Raw genomic sequence first — 17,390 nt, 5'->3', positions numbered from 1 at the left:
AATTAAGGCCTTCACAGAGAAGGAAAAAGGGAATTAATCCACCATAGTCAAGACACTGTGCAAGGTGATTTGCAATCATTATTTAATTTAACCCTTGAAACCCCTCTGCAGAGTAATCCTTAATCCCTGTTTCCCCCCAGGATAAACATGTTGTTAAATAAGTTATAAAAAACTTACTGGAATAATTCTCATTTCAAGGACAGCTTTCACTTATAACTCAAAGAATAATGTTGCATATGCTGTTATGAATGTGATTTTATTTAATGCAGAGGATGATGTTAAATTCCGTTGTTGACTTTATTTATTCGTTACTCTTGTAGATTTATAAGAGATATAAAATGTAGATCGGTTTCACAGTAATAATTACACAACAGATGGAATTAAATGTTGAGACATTATCGTTTCTCATACAGAACATAAAGTGAATGGGAACTTTATTTAACATTAGGTATCTTTCAAATCACAGGAAAAGGTAGGCCTCAGTTAATTTTGTCAAGGTGGTTTTTTTTTTTTTAATGTTGCCAGTTGGTTATTGACTTACCCTGTTTTAGAAACAAATAGAGGGATGGTGAGTTTCAGGAAAGTTACTACCAAGAAATGACCAAATTCTTGAAATTGCAACCCTAAGACTTACTCCTTTAAAATGTTCTTTGTTAATGTCATTTTTGAAAGGTCAACTTGTTTTTAATGGCACTCAGTAAAGTTACTTTGTGTTGTTGTTTGACAGATTCACACAGAATTACTTTAAAAAAAAAAAAAAAGCAGTGATCCAAGCATTGAAATTGAAGGCATTCTGGGAAAACCTGGCATTTATTGTGGAAATCGTCTTTGATCTTGAAATTAAAAGTAAAGCTGGAAAGGAATTTACAAACGAGGAAAAAGAAAAGTTTGCCATCGGACTCACAGGATCTGGGCTTGGAAATGCCTCAGGTAAATTACAACAGAGTAGGTACAAAGTTTTATATTTTCCCACTGCAGAAAAGTCCATACCATTGATTCTGTAAGTTCTCTGAATCTTAACACAACTTGACAAACACTCTCTTTAAGACGTTTTACTTACCACCTCAGCTAGTTTTGAATACATGTCCTTCCTTCCATTGCTTCTATTTCCTCCTTTGCTACCACTTTGAAATGTAATGAGCTTGACATGGGAAACATGGTGAATGAAAAGCTGGTTAGAAGGGGGACAGGTCTGCTGGCTTTATGGAGGCTAACCCAACTCCCCTGAAAATATCAGTCTGCCACAAAAAGCCCACTTCCATCTCCGTGTCTACTTCCTGTTTCCCATTTGTTTCTTTGCATGTATGCCTACTGAATTGAAAAGTAGTTAAGAGGAAATGGTGAGATATTTCAACCTTTCTCTCTTTCATACACACACTTATGTTCCCGTGTGTGTGTGTGTGTGTGTGTGTGTGTGTGTGTATACATACACCTCCCAGAAAACATTTCTGAATGATTATATCTATTTATATTATGGTAACTACTTAGAATTGATTAGCTCTGGTTTGAGGCAATTTCTGAAAAAAACTAATGAAGCCCCCCTTTTTTTTTAATGTTTATTTATTTGTGAGAGAGAGACAGAGTGTGAGTGGGGGCGGGGCAGAGAGAGACAGAGACACAGAATCTGAAGCAGGCTTCAGGCTCTGAGCTGTCAGCACTGAGCCTGACGTGGGGCTCGAACTCACAAACCGTGAGATCATGACCTGAGCCGAAGTTGGAAGCTTAACCGACTGAGCCACCCAGGTGCCCTGCCCCATGAAGCCCTTTTAATCCCCATTGCACATCCATACTTCTTCCTGTCCCCCTCCAGTGGTTAGTTCTTACCCCCTTACCTCTTTCTGTTTGTTCAGTGCTAAGGAGAAGCCTAGAAATAATGAGAGGGCAGGGACTCTTAGGTGGCTTTATGTGGGGCCAGGCAGAATTACACCTTGAACACAGAAAATAAGCAACTTGGTGGGACTGTCCAGAGGCTCAGAGGCAGGCAGCAGAGGCAAAGAAAGGGGATTTGCTGGTTGATATTAAAACCAGGGGCCTGTCTCCACCCCAATCTCTGTGCCAAGTAGACTAGCTGTACTCGTTTAGAGTTCTTCCCCATTCAAAGTTTCATTTGCTCTTTACTGAATACTTGAATTTAGAGCTATAAAACACTTACTTTGAGCATGTGGCCTGGTAGGGTTGGGAAAAATCAGAGAAAGAAAAGAATGGGTTGGGAAGTGCCAATGAAGAAAAAACATGATAGGAGAGTGTGTAAAAAGGCCAGTCCGTGGTAGGTAGAAGCTATATGAATAGAGAAATACAAGCAAATTGGCTAATATAATTTTTTTAAGTTTCAGCAAAAACTTGCAGAAGGACAAAAAAGAGAGAATTTTTATTCTTTCCCATCTTCTTCCTTCATCCAAGTTAGATTTCAAAGTTTGGCCATTCACTTGTTTGGCCACTTTGGAGTGTGAGTCCTGACTTCACTCTGGAGTGATTTATATAGATGTTGAAATGGAAAAGGGGGATGGAGAAAAGGAGCATCAACTCTGGGTGCCAAGTTTTTTCCCCCTAATTTTATTACAGAATGAATGGTACCCTTTTCTGGAATCAGGATTTTTTTTGGCAGGAGGGGGTGGGGTATCAGGATAAAGGTTACTGAGCTCATGCCCAAGTGTCTGGTCTCACCAGTAGGATTTTTGGATATTTGGCTGTTCCTATCTTCATCACGTTCCTGGATGCACTTGTTGCACTACAGATGCCAGAATTCTCTACTCTTCTAACTCGGGGAGTTAGAAGAGGGAGTGTTGTTAGAGATAGATTTGAAGAAATGTCATATAGCTGAATAAAAGTACTCATTAAGTAGTGTAGGCTGATTTTAGTGGCTAAATAAACTTCAGTTTTTAGAAGTTAGATATTATTAACAGTTGCCACTATTCCTTTTTCTGTTTTTAATGCATCTTCATTGTTTTCCTAGTTTAAGGTCACAATTTAATGCTAATTAAATCTCTTAAATGCACTAAAAAGTAGAAAATATACAAAATTCTGAAAATAATAAGTTAGTAGGCACGGGAGTGGGGTGTATGTGTAATAAATTGGCCTTGGAGTAGTCTTTAACTTGTCTAAAATTAAAATCACTCTGTTGTAGCCTAGTGTAAGCGGAATGGATCCGCCTTTTGGGGATGCCTTTCGAAGCCACACCTTTTCAGAACAGACTCTGATGAGCACAGATCTCTTAGCAAACAGTTCAGATCCAGATTTCATGTATGAACTGGTAAGTAACACTTTCTTGGATTCTGCTTTAATTGATTTGGGGTAAAAACGTTGTGGTATCTTTTTTTTTTTCATTTATAAATGCCTGAAAAGAGAAAGGATGTCAAGTTTGATTCTCGTGACTGTCAGTCTAGTAATTTTAGACGGCTAAAATTGAAAAGAGTAAAAGGAAGGCAGGTGGGTGAGGGGATGGGTGAAATAGGTGAAGGGGATTACCATGAGGAGCACTGGGTAGTGTATCGAATTGTTGGATCACTCTATTGTATACCTAAAACTAAAATAACACTGTATGTTAATTATACTAGAATTTTAAAATATGCATTATAATTATAAAAAAATAATTCTATACATACACACATGCACACACATAAAAGAAAATAGAGGAGAGTTTACCTTTAGATAAGTCCAGCTTTTGTTGATGAGGATGGGAAGCTTTTTTGATATGCCTAACTGCTAACGGGCTCTTCAGCTGGGATATTTAGGAATGATAACGTTGAGCAAAGCATCTGATGCAAAGAATGTGAGGTAAAAATAGCAATTCCAAACAGTATACTTATTACTTATTCTCGAGGTAAATAGACACCTAAGAGTACTAAAAAAAATTTTTTTTTAATTTCAATTACATACCACTTAAGCAACATGGAAGTATATAAAAACTGAAAAACTAAAACTGAGTACACAAACCGGCTAATTTACTACAAATCATTGAATTGTACACTTGATATAGGTGAATTTTGTGGTCTGTAAGCTGTATTTCATTAAAGCCATAAAAACACGCAAAGACACACATATAAAAGCAAAAACAAAACAAGAAAAGCCCCAAACAAATGGAAAAATCAAAACAGAGCAAAAGCACGCTCAAAAAGTGAAAATTTCCTTGTTTCCTTCCTGAACCTCCACCCTCCAAACTTTCCTCCCCAAAGATAGGTACTCCTAACAGAGTTTTTCTGCTTATATATAAGTATGTGAGTATTTTAAGTTGGGTGACATATTCGTAGATACCGTTTTCTGTAACTTAATCCTTTTAACATAAAGACTCATGGTGAGCAGCCTTTTGTGTTAGTACATTAGACCTTAACTGCATTCTTTTTAATGACTGCATAGTCTCACTGACCTATTTTAAAAATCCTATGTCTGTTCATGAGGAGTATCATACTTGTGAGAAGTAATATAGTCCCCATGCCCAGGTGTTGTTAACAAGGTCTTACTGAAAATCATACCCTTCTGTGGCTGAGTTTCAACTCTTCTTTGGTTTGCTCTTTGTCTCAATATTAAGTTCTCATTTAAGAAGACAGATCCTTCTGTGATGAAGGTAAGGTCTTCATTATTTGCTTTGTAATTGAAGCTCGTTTCTAAGGAGTTCCTCAAATCCTAAGTCAAAGATCAGGAAATGTAAAGCTTTTTCAGGAAGAGTGTTTATAGTAAAGTTCAAGAGCCCTTGATATTTAGATCATACCTAAGCCTCCCAAGGGGCATATTTTCCCTTTTTTTTTCCCTTGCGCCGGGAAATGATATTGTATGGAATGGTAAAGTGACCTGTAAATAGCCTTTATCGTAAAATAGAACAGACCAGAGGTCAAGTACTGATTTATCAATTTGATATATGGATGTGAGGATGGAGGTGAATGTTTCTTTCCTAAAATGCGGTGTGTGATTTTTTTTTTTTTTTAACTTTTCTCAGGATAGAGAGATGAACTATCAACAGAATCCTAGAGACAACTTCCTTTCTTTGGAGGACTGCAAAGACATTGAAAATCTGGAGTCTTTCACAGATGTCCTGGATAATGAGGGTGCTTTAACCTCAAACTGGGAACAGTGGGATACATACTGTGAAGACTTAACAAAGTATACCAAACTAACCAGCTGTGACATCTGGGGAACAAAAGAAGTGGATTACTTGGGTCTTGATGACTTTTCTAGTCCTTACCAAGACGAAGAGGTCATAAGTAAAACTCCAACTTTGGCCCAGCTTAATAGTGAGGACTCTCAGTCTGTTTCCGATTCCCTTTATTACCCTGATTCACTTTTCAGTGTCAAACAAGCTCCTTTGCCCTCTTCATTCCCTAGTAAAAAGATCTCAAGCAGAGCAGCTGCCCCTGTGTGTTCTTCTAAGACTCTTCAGGCTGAGGTCCCTTTGTCAGACTGTGTCCAAAAAGCAAGTAAACCCACTTCAAGCACACAGATCATGGTGAAGACCAACATGTATCATAATGAAAAGGTGAACTTTCATGTTGAATGTAAAGACTATGTAAAAAAGGCAAAGGTAAAGATCAACCCAGTGCAGCAGAGCCGGCCCTTGTTGAGCCAGATTCACGCAGATGCAGCAAAGGAGAACACCTGCTACTGTGGTGCAGTAGCAAAAAGACCAGAGAAAAAAGGGCTGGAGCCTCTTCAGGGTCATGCCACTCCAGCTTTGCCTTTCAAAGAAACCCAGGAACTATTACTCAGTCCCCTGTCCCAGGAGGGTCCTGGGTCAATTGTAGCAGGAGAGAGTAGCAGCCTTTCTGCCAGCACATTGGTCTCAGATTCATCCCAGAAAAAAGAAGAGCACAATTATTCCCTTTTTGTCTCCGACAACTTGGGTGAACAGCCAACCAAATGCAGTCCTGAAGAAGATGAAGAAGACGAGGAAGATGCTGACGATGAGGACCATGATGAAGGATTTGGGAGTGAGCATGAACTTTCTGAAAATGAGGAGGAGGAAGAGGAGGAAGAGGATTATGAAGATGACAAAGATGATGATATTAGTGACACTTTCTCTGAGCCAGGTATGGTAATGCTTGGAGGCTTACCAGAATGACCTTTCTGCTATCTTGAGATACGGGTATTTTCTTTGTCTTAGTTTGGGGATCAAATGACTTACTATCTTGGATCAGATATGGAATTGCTTTTTTCTATTCAAGCAGTTCTGAAATAATCACTGCTGCTCTTCAGGAGCTTCTTCTTAATTTATCTTATGTTAAGGGACCTACTTTGTTACTCTCTGCAGCAGCTGTGCAAAGATACCAAGAATAGATTGACTTAAAAATATTCCTATTTATACACATGGACTTCTGTTACAGTCGAGGCAAGTTAGGAGGGCCCACAATGGTAAACCAAGTGACGATGGTTTGTATTACTTATGCTTGTAACCAGTAAGGCCTCCTTAGTCAATAATGTAAAAAAGAGCTTTTTCTTTGTGTCTGCCCCATCTTTCATTCACAGTGTTTTTCCATTTAAGAAAAATACATGCTGTAATTTAATGCGTATGCAGGCTACTCTGCTTTATTGATGTACAGCACATATAAATAAACGGGAGAAAGAAAAGAAACCTGTGGGAACTGGTTCCCTTCATTCAGCATTTATGTACTCAGGCTGTTGCCACTGTTGGCTTGTATAGTATTTATGAAAATGGTATTGCCAAGTGGCACACAGTTTAAACTGCACAAAGAAGTGAAGATCTTCAAATTTAAGCAAAAGTTATTTTCTTCAAAAATAATGTTGATACTATAACTTGTACATAAAAAAACGAAGTTAGTTTTTAAACTTTATCAGTTGTCAGAGAGAGCCCTTTTGTTATGATTGCTGGAATTTCTAGCAGTATAAACATTAATATTTAATTTTCAAAAAGGCTTTTAAGCCACGGTAGCTGTATGGTAGCCCTTGAAGCACTATTATTGCCGTAAGACTTACTTTACCTTTAATGAAATCTTTCTATCGTAACAAATGCTTAGATGTGTGTGTTTGATACAACCCAGTTGTTTGACTTGGGTGGAGTTTTAAGTAAGGAAAGGATCCTTTAAAGTTAACGTGGAGGAAAAGGGCTTTTGCCTTTTTTTGGTTTGCTTTAGAACTCTGTGTCGTCTAGATAGAACACTTGTTTTTCTACTTAGCTGGAAAACTTTCCTGTCAACAAATTAATGAAATCTGCTTTGAGGGTCACCTAGCTGGCCCAGTTGGTAGAGCCTGTGACTCTTGATCTCAGGGTTGTGAGTTTGAGCCCCAGGTTGGGTGTAGAGATTACTTAAAAAAAATTTTTTTAATCTTTTTTTAAAAAAAATCTGCACTGAGATGTTTCAGGGAAAGTTGTCTTTGTAGCTAGTGGTAAGTTATGTAGCTCCCTCCCATGGGAAAACCAGAGTGCTGTTTATGAGTGGTCATCAAGGTCTATAGATCAGGCCTATTGCTTTGAGTTCCATACTTAGGATCAGGGTAGGAGGGTAGGGGAAGAGTGAGATAAAGAGATGAGTAATAACTAAGGGAAATGGAAAGCGTGGGGAAAGAGATGCCTTTGCCAGTGGGTACTTAAAGGAAAATATAAATCAGAGGGAGTCAGTCAATCCCACCATCACCAAGGACTGTACTGTCTGTCTCACTTCTGGTTGTAGTTTTGCTTTTCTTTGACTTTCAAGTCCACTTTAAATTCACCCTTTATCTTTTAATGTGGTTTTTGCCTGGATAAATGTGTTGAGAGATGAGTAGGTCCGCGAAGAGAGATCACTTGATGAGTTGACCCTCGTTTCCATTTTCTCAGCCTTTTGACTCTCATAGGGAGGGGGGACCAGTGTTATAGTTGGTGTTGCCCTCATGCCACATTCTCTTGCCCTGTCTCCTGTAGAATTATCCTGATTTGTGAGCTTGCTGGTGTTAACCAACACTACTTTGAAACAGGAATGCTTTGGCTGGCACTCAGCAGGGTAAAACTCTCCTCTTGGCTCTGTTTAACAATGCTAAATGTTTGGATGGCATTTAATTCACTCATTTCCAGTTGACTTGAAGTAAAGCCTCTTTGGTTAGTATTACTTGGACAGTTCTCACAAATGGTAATGAATGACATGATTTAACCACATAACCAACACAATTTTGTGGTACTATTTGGGCTTTATTCACATTTGCTAGTGAAAATTTCCCTTTTTCTTGGAAGAAAGAGCTAAACAAGTGACTTCAGGAATGCAAAAGTGAGTTACTGGTAAGAAGCAGGAAGACATTCTTTGAAGCAGAAAAGTGGGGATAGTTGTAGTTTCTTCAGAGTGCTAGTTTTAGAGTGGGTCGATTGGTTTAATTTGCAGCAGACAGTTACAAAGGCCCTTTTGTGATGACTAGCTCCCTTGATGCTGTTTCTTGGCAGTTGGCTACAACAGTGCCTGAGCCTACAAAGCTCCAGGAAAGGTGTAAAATGGAGTTCCAGTCCCTACTTTGGCTTTGCTCCCAAGTTTTAATAGAGCCTATTCTGTGGACAGGCTGTGACTGTTCGGGGTCATTGGGATTACATGGTTGTAATAATAAGAATTGGGCCCCCAGAAAGAAAGTTTATTTTGTAATCCCTCCTAAACATTTTCACGATTGACTTTACTGGTAGTCTGCACTAACCAACGATGTGTGATTAGAATTTTACAGAATAAACGTGGCCTTTTTGATTTCCATCTGATAATCATGTCAGGAAGGAGTGAGTCAGATCAGTATGGTGATCCCGCAAATGAAAAGAAAAGGGAAAAAGGCTTCATGGAAGTGTTGCGTTAAACAAATACTTGATTTGTTAAAAGAAAAATATTTCTGAGTGCCTACTTTTGTGTCAGGCACCGTGTGTATTAGGTATTGGCTATCTAGAGATGAACAAGGGAGACATGATTCTTATCTTCATGGAATTTAGAGTTGAGTGGGTTTGTTTACTGTTACGATTTCTCAGTCTTTTAATCTGCTTGTGTGTAGTGTGACTCGGCAAGAGAGAGATGCAGGATGAGGGTTTCTTAAAACTTATTTGGCCACAGAACTCACTTGAGGATGAAGGCCTATCTTATGGTAATAGTGTTTCTGAGAACATACTTTGAGAAATATTTAATTACCTTAAATGCTAGACCTATGATCTGGGAATATAATTTTTCTGCATTCGACTTGCTCATGGTGGTCTCTGTATTGCGAAGTAGCCATCTTTAAGAAATCCATTGTGTATGTATGACTGTCTGTGTGTGTGTGTGTGTGTGTGTGTGTGTGTGTGTGTGTGTGTTATGGTGAATTTGTGGTGTATGTTACTAGAAAATGTTAATACGTTAGGTCAATACGTTATTGATGGCCCTTCAATGTTTTTTTGGAAAAGTCTGACCGTATATAAATAAATAAAACTGGTAACTAATTTGAGTGGACCGAAGAAATTGAAATCTTCGTCATTCTTTGAATTTGACACAGGATATATGTGAAGAAAAATCCATTGAGACCGTTTAACTAGACAGATAGGAAAAGAGAGAAGACCAAGAGGAGCTAGACTCCTTGAGTCACGGGACTTGGGTCACCAGTTCCAGGTCTGCCAAGTCACTTAAAGCCTCCATGAGCCTGTTTCTTTGTGTAAATAGGGTTAAAAATGTCTTTTTTTTTTACCAGGCTCTTAGAAGTCTCAAATATCTGTAAGTGAAATGTGTAGGTACATTAAATGAGATAGACAGTGTTTTGCCAGAAATCCAGGCCACCTGAAGAGAACTGCTAAGTAGGGGAGAATATCAGATAAATTGCCAGAGGGATGGCTTGCCTGAGGAAGCTGTATAGGAAAAAATTTCTTTTCTACTTTGGGCTAGGGTAGATTTCAATATGGAACACTAGTTCTTTCATTTTTTTATTAAAGTATAATTGACATCCAGTATCCTGTTAGTTTCAAGTGTGCATCGTAGTGATTCGTTATTTTTATATATTACAAAAAGATCTCCATAAGTCAAGTCTGTCACCATACAAAGGGTTTTTTTTTTTTACTTTTTTTTTTTAATTTTATTTATTTATTTTTAATGAAAGTATGGTTGATATACAATGTTAGTTTCAGGTGTATAATATAGTGATTCAACATTTATACACATTATAAAATGATCCCCACAATAAGTCTAGTTACCATCTGTCACATACAGTTATGATAGTATTATTGATTATTCCCTAAGCTGTACTTTATATCCCTAAAGCTGTACTTTATTATAACTGGAAAAATATACATCATAATCCCCTTCACGTATTTCACCCACCATCCCGTCCCTCTTTGTATCTTGTATACGGTATGTTTCTTGTATCTGTGAGTCTGTTTCTGTTTTGGCTTGTTTGTTCGTTTGTTTCAGTTTTTTGTGGAACACTATTTCTTGACATTGGTAGGAAGTTGGGAGTGTTTTTGTTGGTCCACCTGCCTGTGTTGAGGTGTTCCCAGCCATACTAGGTTAATACCTGTGGGCTGGTAGTTTGTTCGAGCCAGTAAGCTTTTCTTGGTGAAAACACCATTTCTGGTGGCACAGTATTGCCCTTGCGCCTTTTCCAAAACTAGGTTGATAACTGGAACAAGATAAAATCCTTTAATTTGCAGTGTAACAGTGGCACAAATAAATAGACTAAAGCCATTGCTTTTTGTATCTAACACAGTTTTTAAAAATCAGACTTCTAGGGGCGCCTGGGTGGCGCAGTCGGTTAAGCGTCCGACTTCAGCCAGGTCACGATCTCGCGGTCCGGGAGTTCGAGCCCCACGTCAGGCTCTGGGCTGATGGCTCAGAGCCTGGAGCCTGTTTCCGATTCTGTGTCTCCCTCTCTCTCTACCCCTCCCCCCGTTCATGCTCTGTCTCTCTCTGTCCCAAAAATAAATAAACGTTGAAAAAAAAAATTAAAAAAAAAAAAATCAGACTTCTAGGAATGATTGTGTGACTCAACTTCTGGATCATGTCTTAAGAAGAACCTGAAGTTCACTGTCACATCCCTTGCCATATTGTTTTAAACTACCACGTGTGCAACTCTCATGCTGTTAATGCTAGCAGTGCTGCAGAAGCTTCTCTTGATTGTTGCCCTGAAATCATTCTGGTCTCCAAATTGATTCTTTTTTAAAAGGTCACGTTTATTGCAGTGTTTATTTTATGTATTGTCATACATAAAATTCAGCCTTCTTTAAGTGTATACTTCTTTGAGTTTTGACAAGCGTATGTACTGGTGGTTGTGTAACCATCAGGATATAGAAGAGTTTGATCACCCCCCCCCCAAATTTCCCTTGTGTTCCTTATAGTCAGCCCCTCCCTCCACCCCCAACGCCTGGAAGCCACTTTCTAGTTTTGCCTTTTCTAAAATGTCATATAAATGGACCATATTTCTGATTAATCCTTCATTTATTTATTTTGAGAGCAAGAGAGAGCAATTGGGGCAGGGGTAGAGAGAGAGAGAAAGATCGAATCCCTAATGTGGGGCTCAAACGTAAAAACTGCGAGACCATGACCGGAGCCAAAATCAAGAGTGGGATGCTTAACCAACTGAGCCAGCCATGCACCCCTCTGATTAATTCTTAATCTGAAGGAAACCTGGTAAAATTCTCAAATTCTAACTTTTTTCCAAAATGTGCAAATGTCATCACTTTCTAGTGTCAGTTCCAGAGGAGTGATGATTTTAGGAGGGAGAGTGGTCATTTTGCTTGGCCAGAAGTGCCCGAGTTTTCCTGGCCATGTTAGGGTTGTATATATCTTTTGTGGGGCCCATCTCCACTCCCCTGCATATCTAGAAGTAGTGATGTGGAATACACTGAGATGGACATTCTCTGAAGGTATTTTAGATTTGTAGGTCATTCTGCGTGAGGTCTGACCAACAGTTCCAGCAGCTCAGTGTTAAGTATGTTCTGAAACTTCCCATTAGTAAGGAAAATAACTTCTTAAAAAGTGAAGTAAATGCAGATTTCTTCCAGTAAAATATTAGACTGTGCATATATGTTTTTATTTGAGAGTCTATGCAAGAATTCTCATTTTTGTACTTTTACAAAACGGTTAGGGTCAGAGGTAGGAAGAAAACCACTCCTGCCTTACAAAATTGTGTCTAGTAAGAGACCATCATAGAAATGCACACACCTGTCTGTCTGGGAATGTTTTGGATGCATAAATTTTAGGAGAAAGACATTAAAAATCACAGTGTCATGTGTTAGTACCGTTATCTAATGGTACATTTGACATTCCTGTAGCTATATTTCATCATTCTCTCAGAGCCTATGTGAAGATACAAAAGATGTCACGTACTAACTTATAAGAACCAAAGAGAAATAGAAGGCGAGTGAACAGTATAGTTATCTGTGTTTATTAATCTCAATATTTTATGAGTTTATAGATTTCCATATTAACTTATTTTATATGGCCTATTATCTTTGACACACCAGTGATGTTTTCAGATGAAATGAATCAAGTGACAAATAGATCTTTTTATTTGCCCCTATTGCTATATTGAAAGTTATGGAACTTAAAAAATTGGGGGTGGGGGGGATTTTTTTTTTTTAAGGCTATGAAAATGATTCTGTGGAAGACTTGAAGGAGATGACTTCAATATCCTCTCGGAAGAGAGGTAAAAGAAGGTACTTCTGGGAGTATAGTGAACAGCTCACACCATCACAGCAAGAAAGGATGCTCAGGCCATCTGAGTGGAACCGAGATACCTTGCCAAGTAATATGTATCAGAAAAATGGCTTACATCATGGTAAGACGGAATTACAGCCAAACATTTTGTGTCACTTTATTTTTTTTTTAATGTCTTTACTTATGTATTTTGAGAGAAAGAGCGCTCAGAGGAGGGGCAGAGAGAGAGGGATAGAAAGACTTATAAGCAGGCTCCATGCTCAGTGTGGAGCCCAATGCGGGGCTTGATCTCACAACCAGGAGATCATAACCTGAGCTGAAATCAAGAGCTGGATGGTTCTGAGCCACCCACGTGCGCCTCGTGTCACTTTACATAGAGACCATAAACCATAATGCTTACTAAGTGTACCTGCGTATTCAGCCATTCCTAGCAAAGTGGAGAGGGGAACAGGAGAGCTGCTATATTTACTATTACTGCAGAGACACTCACAAGTAGCCTTTACCAGTTGTGAGAGCTGTCACCTAAACGGAGGAAGGCCTGTGCAGAAACAACTTCTAGTCATCTCCTGTTCTATTTATCCTACTCGGGAAATGACCAGGAGACTGCCGATTCCTGACCTGCCACAGTTGCTATAAACCAGAAGGGTTGGGGAGAAAGGGGCTGGGCTCCAGCATCTCTATCTTCTGTTCTTGCCCAATCTCCAGGCTGAAATGTAAACAGGGAGATTGGAATCAAAATGGTAATAGGAAGGGGCGCCTCACTGGCTCAATTGGTAGAGCATGCAACTCTTGATGTTAGAGTCATGGGTTTAAGTCCCACATTGGGTGTGGAGCCTACTTTAAAAAAAAAATGGAGGTGGGAAGAAAGGTGGGAAAAGAAAGGAAAGGGAATAATTGTAGAGAAAAGCACTGGAGAGAGGAGAGTTGAATAGTAGGAGTCAGGAGAAACTTATAATCATAGGCAAGCCAAATTTCCAATGGTGAACAAAGGAAGATGTAGTTAAGTAGAATTTCTTCTTTTATTCTGTATGATCTAAAACCTGTACTGAAAATGGGGAGGCACTAGTAAGTTTGGCTCTCAATAAACAGTTTTAGTAATCTCTCATGCTACAGATTTATGTTGCTAAGCAATTTTTACAACAGGAATTATATCAAAAGTGTATCTGTGCCTCATTTTCCCTTTCCACTGGCACTCAGTCTGTATTCTACTGTTTGTCAGTGAATATGGCCTTCAGATCGGTTTTCTACCAGAAATGAAAAGACAGGTCCACTAAATAGCTCTAGGTAGCATGTGCTGAGTACTAGGAAAAGTTATTTGGTGTATTGTAGTTCACCCCCCATCACTCTTGCCTGCAGTGATAGGGCAAGACCCCTGAGTCTTCTGTAATGTTATTTATCAAACTAACCAAGGAAGAGCTTTCAAAAAAAGCGGTCTTTATTTGCTGGCCTTTTGAGTCCAGCAACAAGGTATACATGACTGAGAATTTTTCAGTCATAGCATCAAAATATCTTGGTTTGAGTAAAGTCTCCAGAGTCTTTTCTGGGTGTATATTCTACCCTAGCCCTGATTTTTGGGCTTGGTGAACTTGCCCTCAAGTCCTGAGGTTTGAGATGCTTATTACCACCATGCATATAATTAAGATTCTGACATACCAGGGCTAGAAACTCTAAGGTGCATAAGGACTTGGCGAAGACTGGCTCTGTGCCATGTTTCCCCCATTTCTTGCAGTTACAAGGTGGAAGGAGAGGAGGCTAGCCCCTTTAGCATAGGCTGTTAACATGCTGAGACTTCTGAAACATGCCAAGACTTCTAAAAAAGAAAAAAGGTGGAGGGAGAAATGTGGATTTAAAATATGGCTGCAGAATGTGTCTTTTGTTAAATACAGTGATCTAACTTAAATCTCTTTATACCATCTATAGGAAAATATGCAGTCAAAAAGTCACGGAGAACTGATGTAGAAGACCTGACTCCAAACCCTAAAAAACTACTCCAGATAGGCAATGAACTACGGAAACTGAATAAGGTGATTAGTGATCTGACTCCAGTCAGTGAGCTTCCCTTAACAGCCCGGCCAAGGTCAAGGAAGGAAAAAAATAAGCTGGCTTCCAGGTAAATGATAATCATGTTCACCTGTGTGAATAAAGTCTAGGAGGTGAGGTTAGATTCTAAGTGAGTTTTTATGGGTGGCCATCAACCTCTTACTCAGATATATGTTTTTATAAATACTACAATGAGAGTATTATAATTTTTCCTTTGAAAATAAAAGATGGTATTCAGACTTCATTTATGCTTCATAGTACCAAGAGATGGTATTATGCTTTTAAAGGGGAGAGGTGAAAGGACTCTCAAGTGCATTACATTACAGCAAGGAAAAGTTTTGTCATAATTTTAATTTTTGTTTTGTGGTAAGTCAAATTTTTTACTGGGATATAATTTACTTGAGGTAAAATATATCCCTTTTAATGTACACTTTTTATGGGTTTGACAGACATACCCAATCACATAAACACCACCACAATCAAGATAATGAATATTTTCCATCACCTTAAAAAATTTCCTCATGCCTCGTTGTAAAGCGAACTCCTTCTCCCACCCCTAATTCCTCACAACCACTAATCCGTTTTCTGTCCCCACAGATTTGCCTTTTCTAGAATGTCACATAGATGGAATTATATGTAGCCTTTTGAATCTGGCTTCTTTGATTTAGCATGAGGAATTCGAGATTCATCCATGTTGCTGAGTAGTATTCCTCTGTAGGGATACACCGTAGTTTATCCATTCCCTAACTGAAGGGGCGTTTGGGTTGTTTCTGCTTCTTGCCAGTAATGAATAAAACCACCATAAACATTCACTTACAGGTGTTTGTGTGAACATAAGTTTGCATTTCTCTCTACATGTTCAACTTCATAAGACATTGCCAAACTATCTATTTCTGAAGTAATAAAGTAAATTTTAAAAAACTTACTGTTTTTCAAAGTAGCAGTAAGTAGTGTTTACATCCCAATTAGCAACATATGATGGTTCCACTCACTTTACATTCTTTTGGTATTGTCAGTTTTTGTTTGTTTATTTTAGTGTACTGATCATAGCTTTATTTTTGGATGTGTGGTAAAATTTTTTAAAAATCAGTTTGGATTAATGACTGTATTGTGTGTTTTTCGGAAACTGAGTTCCTTGATATAAACATCAATAGGCAGTGATTCTCGGTTGCTATTAGAAAATAGTTTGACAGCAGCAAAAAGAAGTATATTCTGAATGTTCACTTAAAAAATAAGTGAACTAATTGCTCCTTCCTTTCACAGGGCTTGTCGGTTAAAGAAAAAAGCCCAGTATGAAGCTAATAAAGTGAAATTATGGGGCCTCAACACAGAATATGGTAAACCTAAACTTTTAAGAATTTAATTAACCTCCTGTTATTTTGCCAACCACTCTCTTTTTCTTCGGTTTTGTTATTTGCTTTCCCTGTATTCTGCCAAGTTTTAGGCCAGCCTCCTTTTTGTTCATCCATTCAGTAAGCTACATACTCTTATTCATTCATGTTCTCCTTTTAGTGAGTGTATCTGTGGCTCCCCATGCCAAATTTCCTCTCTACCCTAGAGAGCTTGTATACTTGTGACCACAATAATCTCCTACTTCCATTTTACAATTGTATTGCTGGGTTAGCCAGTTTTATTGAGTAATGTCTATTTGAGTGGATAATTGAGATCTGTGTTTTACAAATTTGATGGCTCCTTAAAAATCATCTGGGTACATGTTAAAATATAGATCCCTAGGCTTCTCCCCAGATCCAATGAATTGGAGTCTGTGCAAGTAGAACCCAGGAGTCCATATTTTTCACACTACTCCAGATTACTCTAGGCAACTATCTTAGCACATATTTGGGAACTGTTGGCTTAGATCAGTGCCCCCCAGTCTTTTACAACATGGCACATGTAAAAAGTTATCATCTCTAAGACATCCTGGAATATAACAGAGTAGGCTGCTCAAGGGAGGGGAAGCCCCTTATGGACTGAGAGGATTATTATTTAAAACACCTGGAACCCTTTTTCAGCACTCTAGAGGTTTGTAAAGCTCTGGTCTTGATCTTCTGTAATAAGAACCATTCTTCCTTTCTTCCTTGCTCTATTACTATTCCTTAAGCCTGGTATCATAAGAGTTTGTATGTTCTTTTGCCTCTAAAATTATGTTCTTCACTGGACAGCTCTTGGGCTACGTTGTATCTGAAAGTGGATCAGTGGCAAAATGACCAGTTGTTATTTGTTTCCAGAGATTTTCTGAAGTCAGCACAATGTCTGGCACATAGGTGCTCACTAAACTTTGTGCAGTTTTCTTAATCCTTTATCTTGATTATCTTGCTTCCACTTGTGAGGGCAGAAAGAGGATTTCCTACTGTGAAGTTTACAACTTGTGAAATGAGCTGATGGTTTTATTTATTAATGGCCACTCAGGAACTCTCATCAGATAAATGAGTTAGGTAAAACAATAGTTGGTTTGTTAGAAAAGAAATCTACTCATTTTCCTATTATTCTTTCTTGCTGTTGAAGCATTCTGACCTTGAGCTCTGTGAGTACATATACACATAATTGTTACAATACCATAGGCATTCATATTTCATTTTGGAACCCAGATGACTTACACTGCAGGGAGATATGATGGGCCATTTGGGAGCCTTCTGGCTCTGTGTTTCCTTGGACACTTGTAGGCATCTATCTGTGTGTTGTTCAATTTATGTATTTATAAGTTTGTGTATCTGTGTGCCTGTAGATTTGTGCATTTGTGTATATGCTAATTTACATCTCCACACACATGCTTTGGGTCTGTAATGTAAG

General features: G+C 38.5%; 1 protein-coding gene across 1 annotated transcript in view; it reads left to right on the top strand.

The window, feature by feature from the left end:
- CREBRF (CREB3 regulatory factor) overlaps positions 1-17,390 on the top strand; it is a 59,675-nt gene that overhangs the window by 20,233 nt on the left and 22,052 nt on the right. The window contains exons 2-7 of the mRNA XM_047091055.1: positions 728-930; positions 3,125-3,250; positions 4,931-6,017; positions 12,487-12,681; positions 14,481-14,670; positions 15,864-15,937. Of these exons, the coding sequence (XP_046947011.1) occupies positions 922-930; positions 3,125-3,250; positions 4,931-6,017; positions 12,487-12,681; positions 14,481-14,670; positions 15,864-15,937 (1,681 nt within the window). The 5' untranslated portion in view covers positions 728-921. The remainder of the gene's footprint in view (positions 1-727; positions 931-3,124; positions 3,251-4,930; positions 6,018-12,486; positions 12,682-14,480; positions 14,671-15,863; positions 15,938-17,390) is intronic.

Source organism: Lynx rufus, unplaced genomic scaffold, assembly GCF_022079265.1.
Source record: "Lynx rufus isolate CCGP_SWC_20201006 ecotype Redwood Valley unplaced genomic scaffold, mLynRuf1.p SCAF_1, whole genome shotgun sequence".
NCBI classification, from domain to species: Eukaryota; Metazoa; Chordata; class Mammalia; order Carnivora; family Felidae; genus Lynx; species Lynx rufus.
This window is presented reverse-complemented; position numbering and strand designations above follow the sequence as displayed.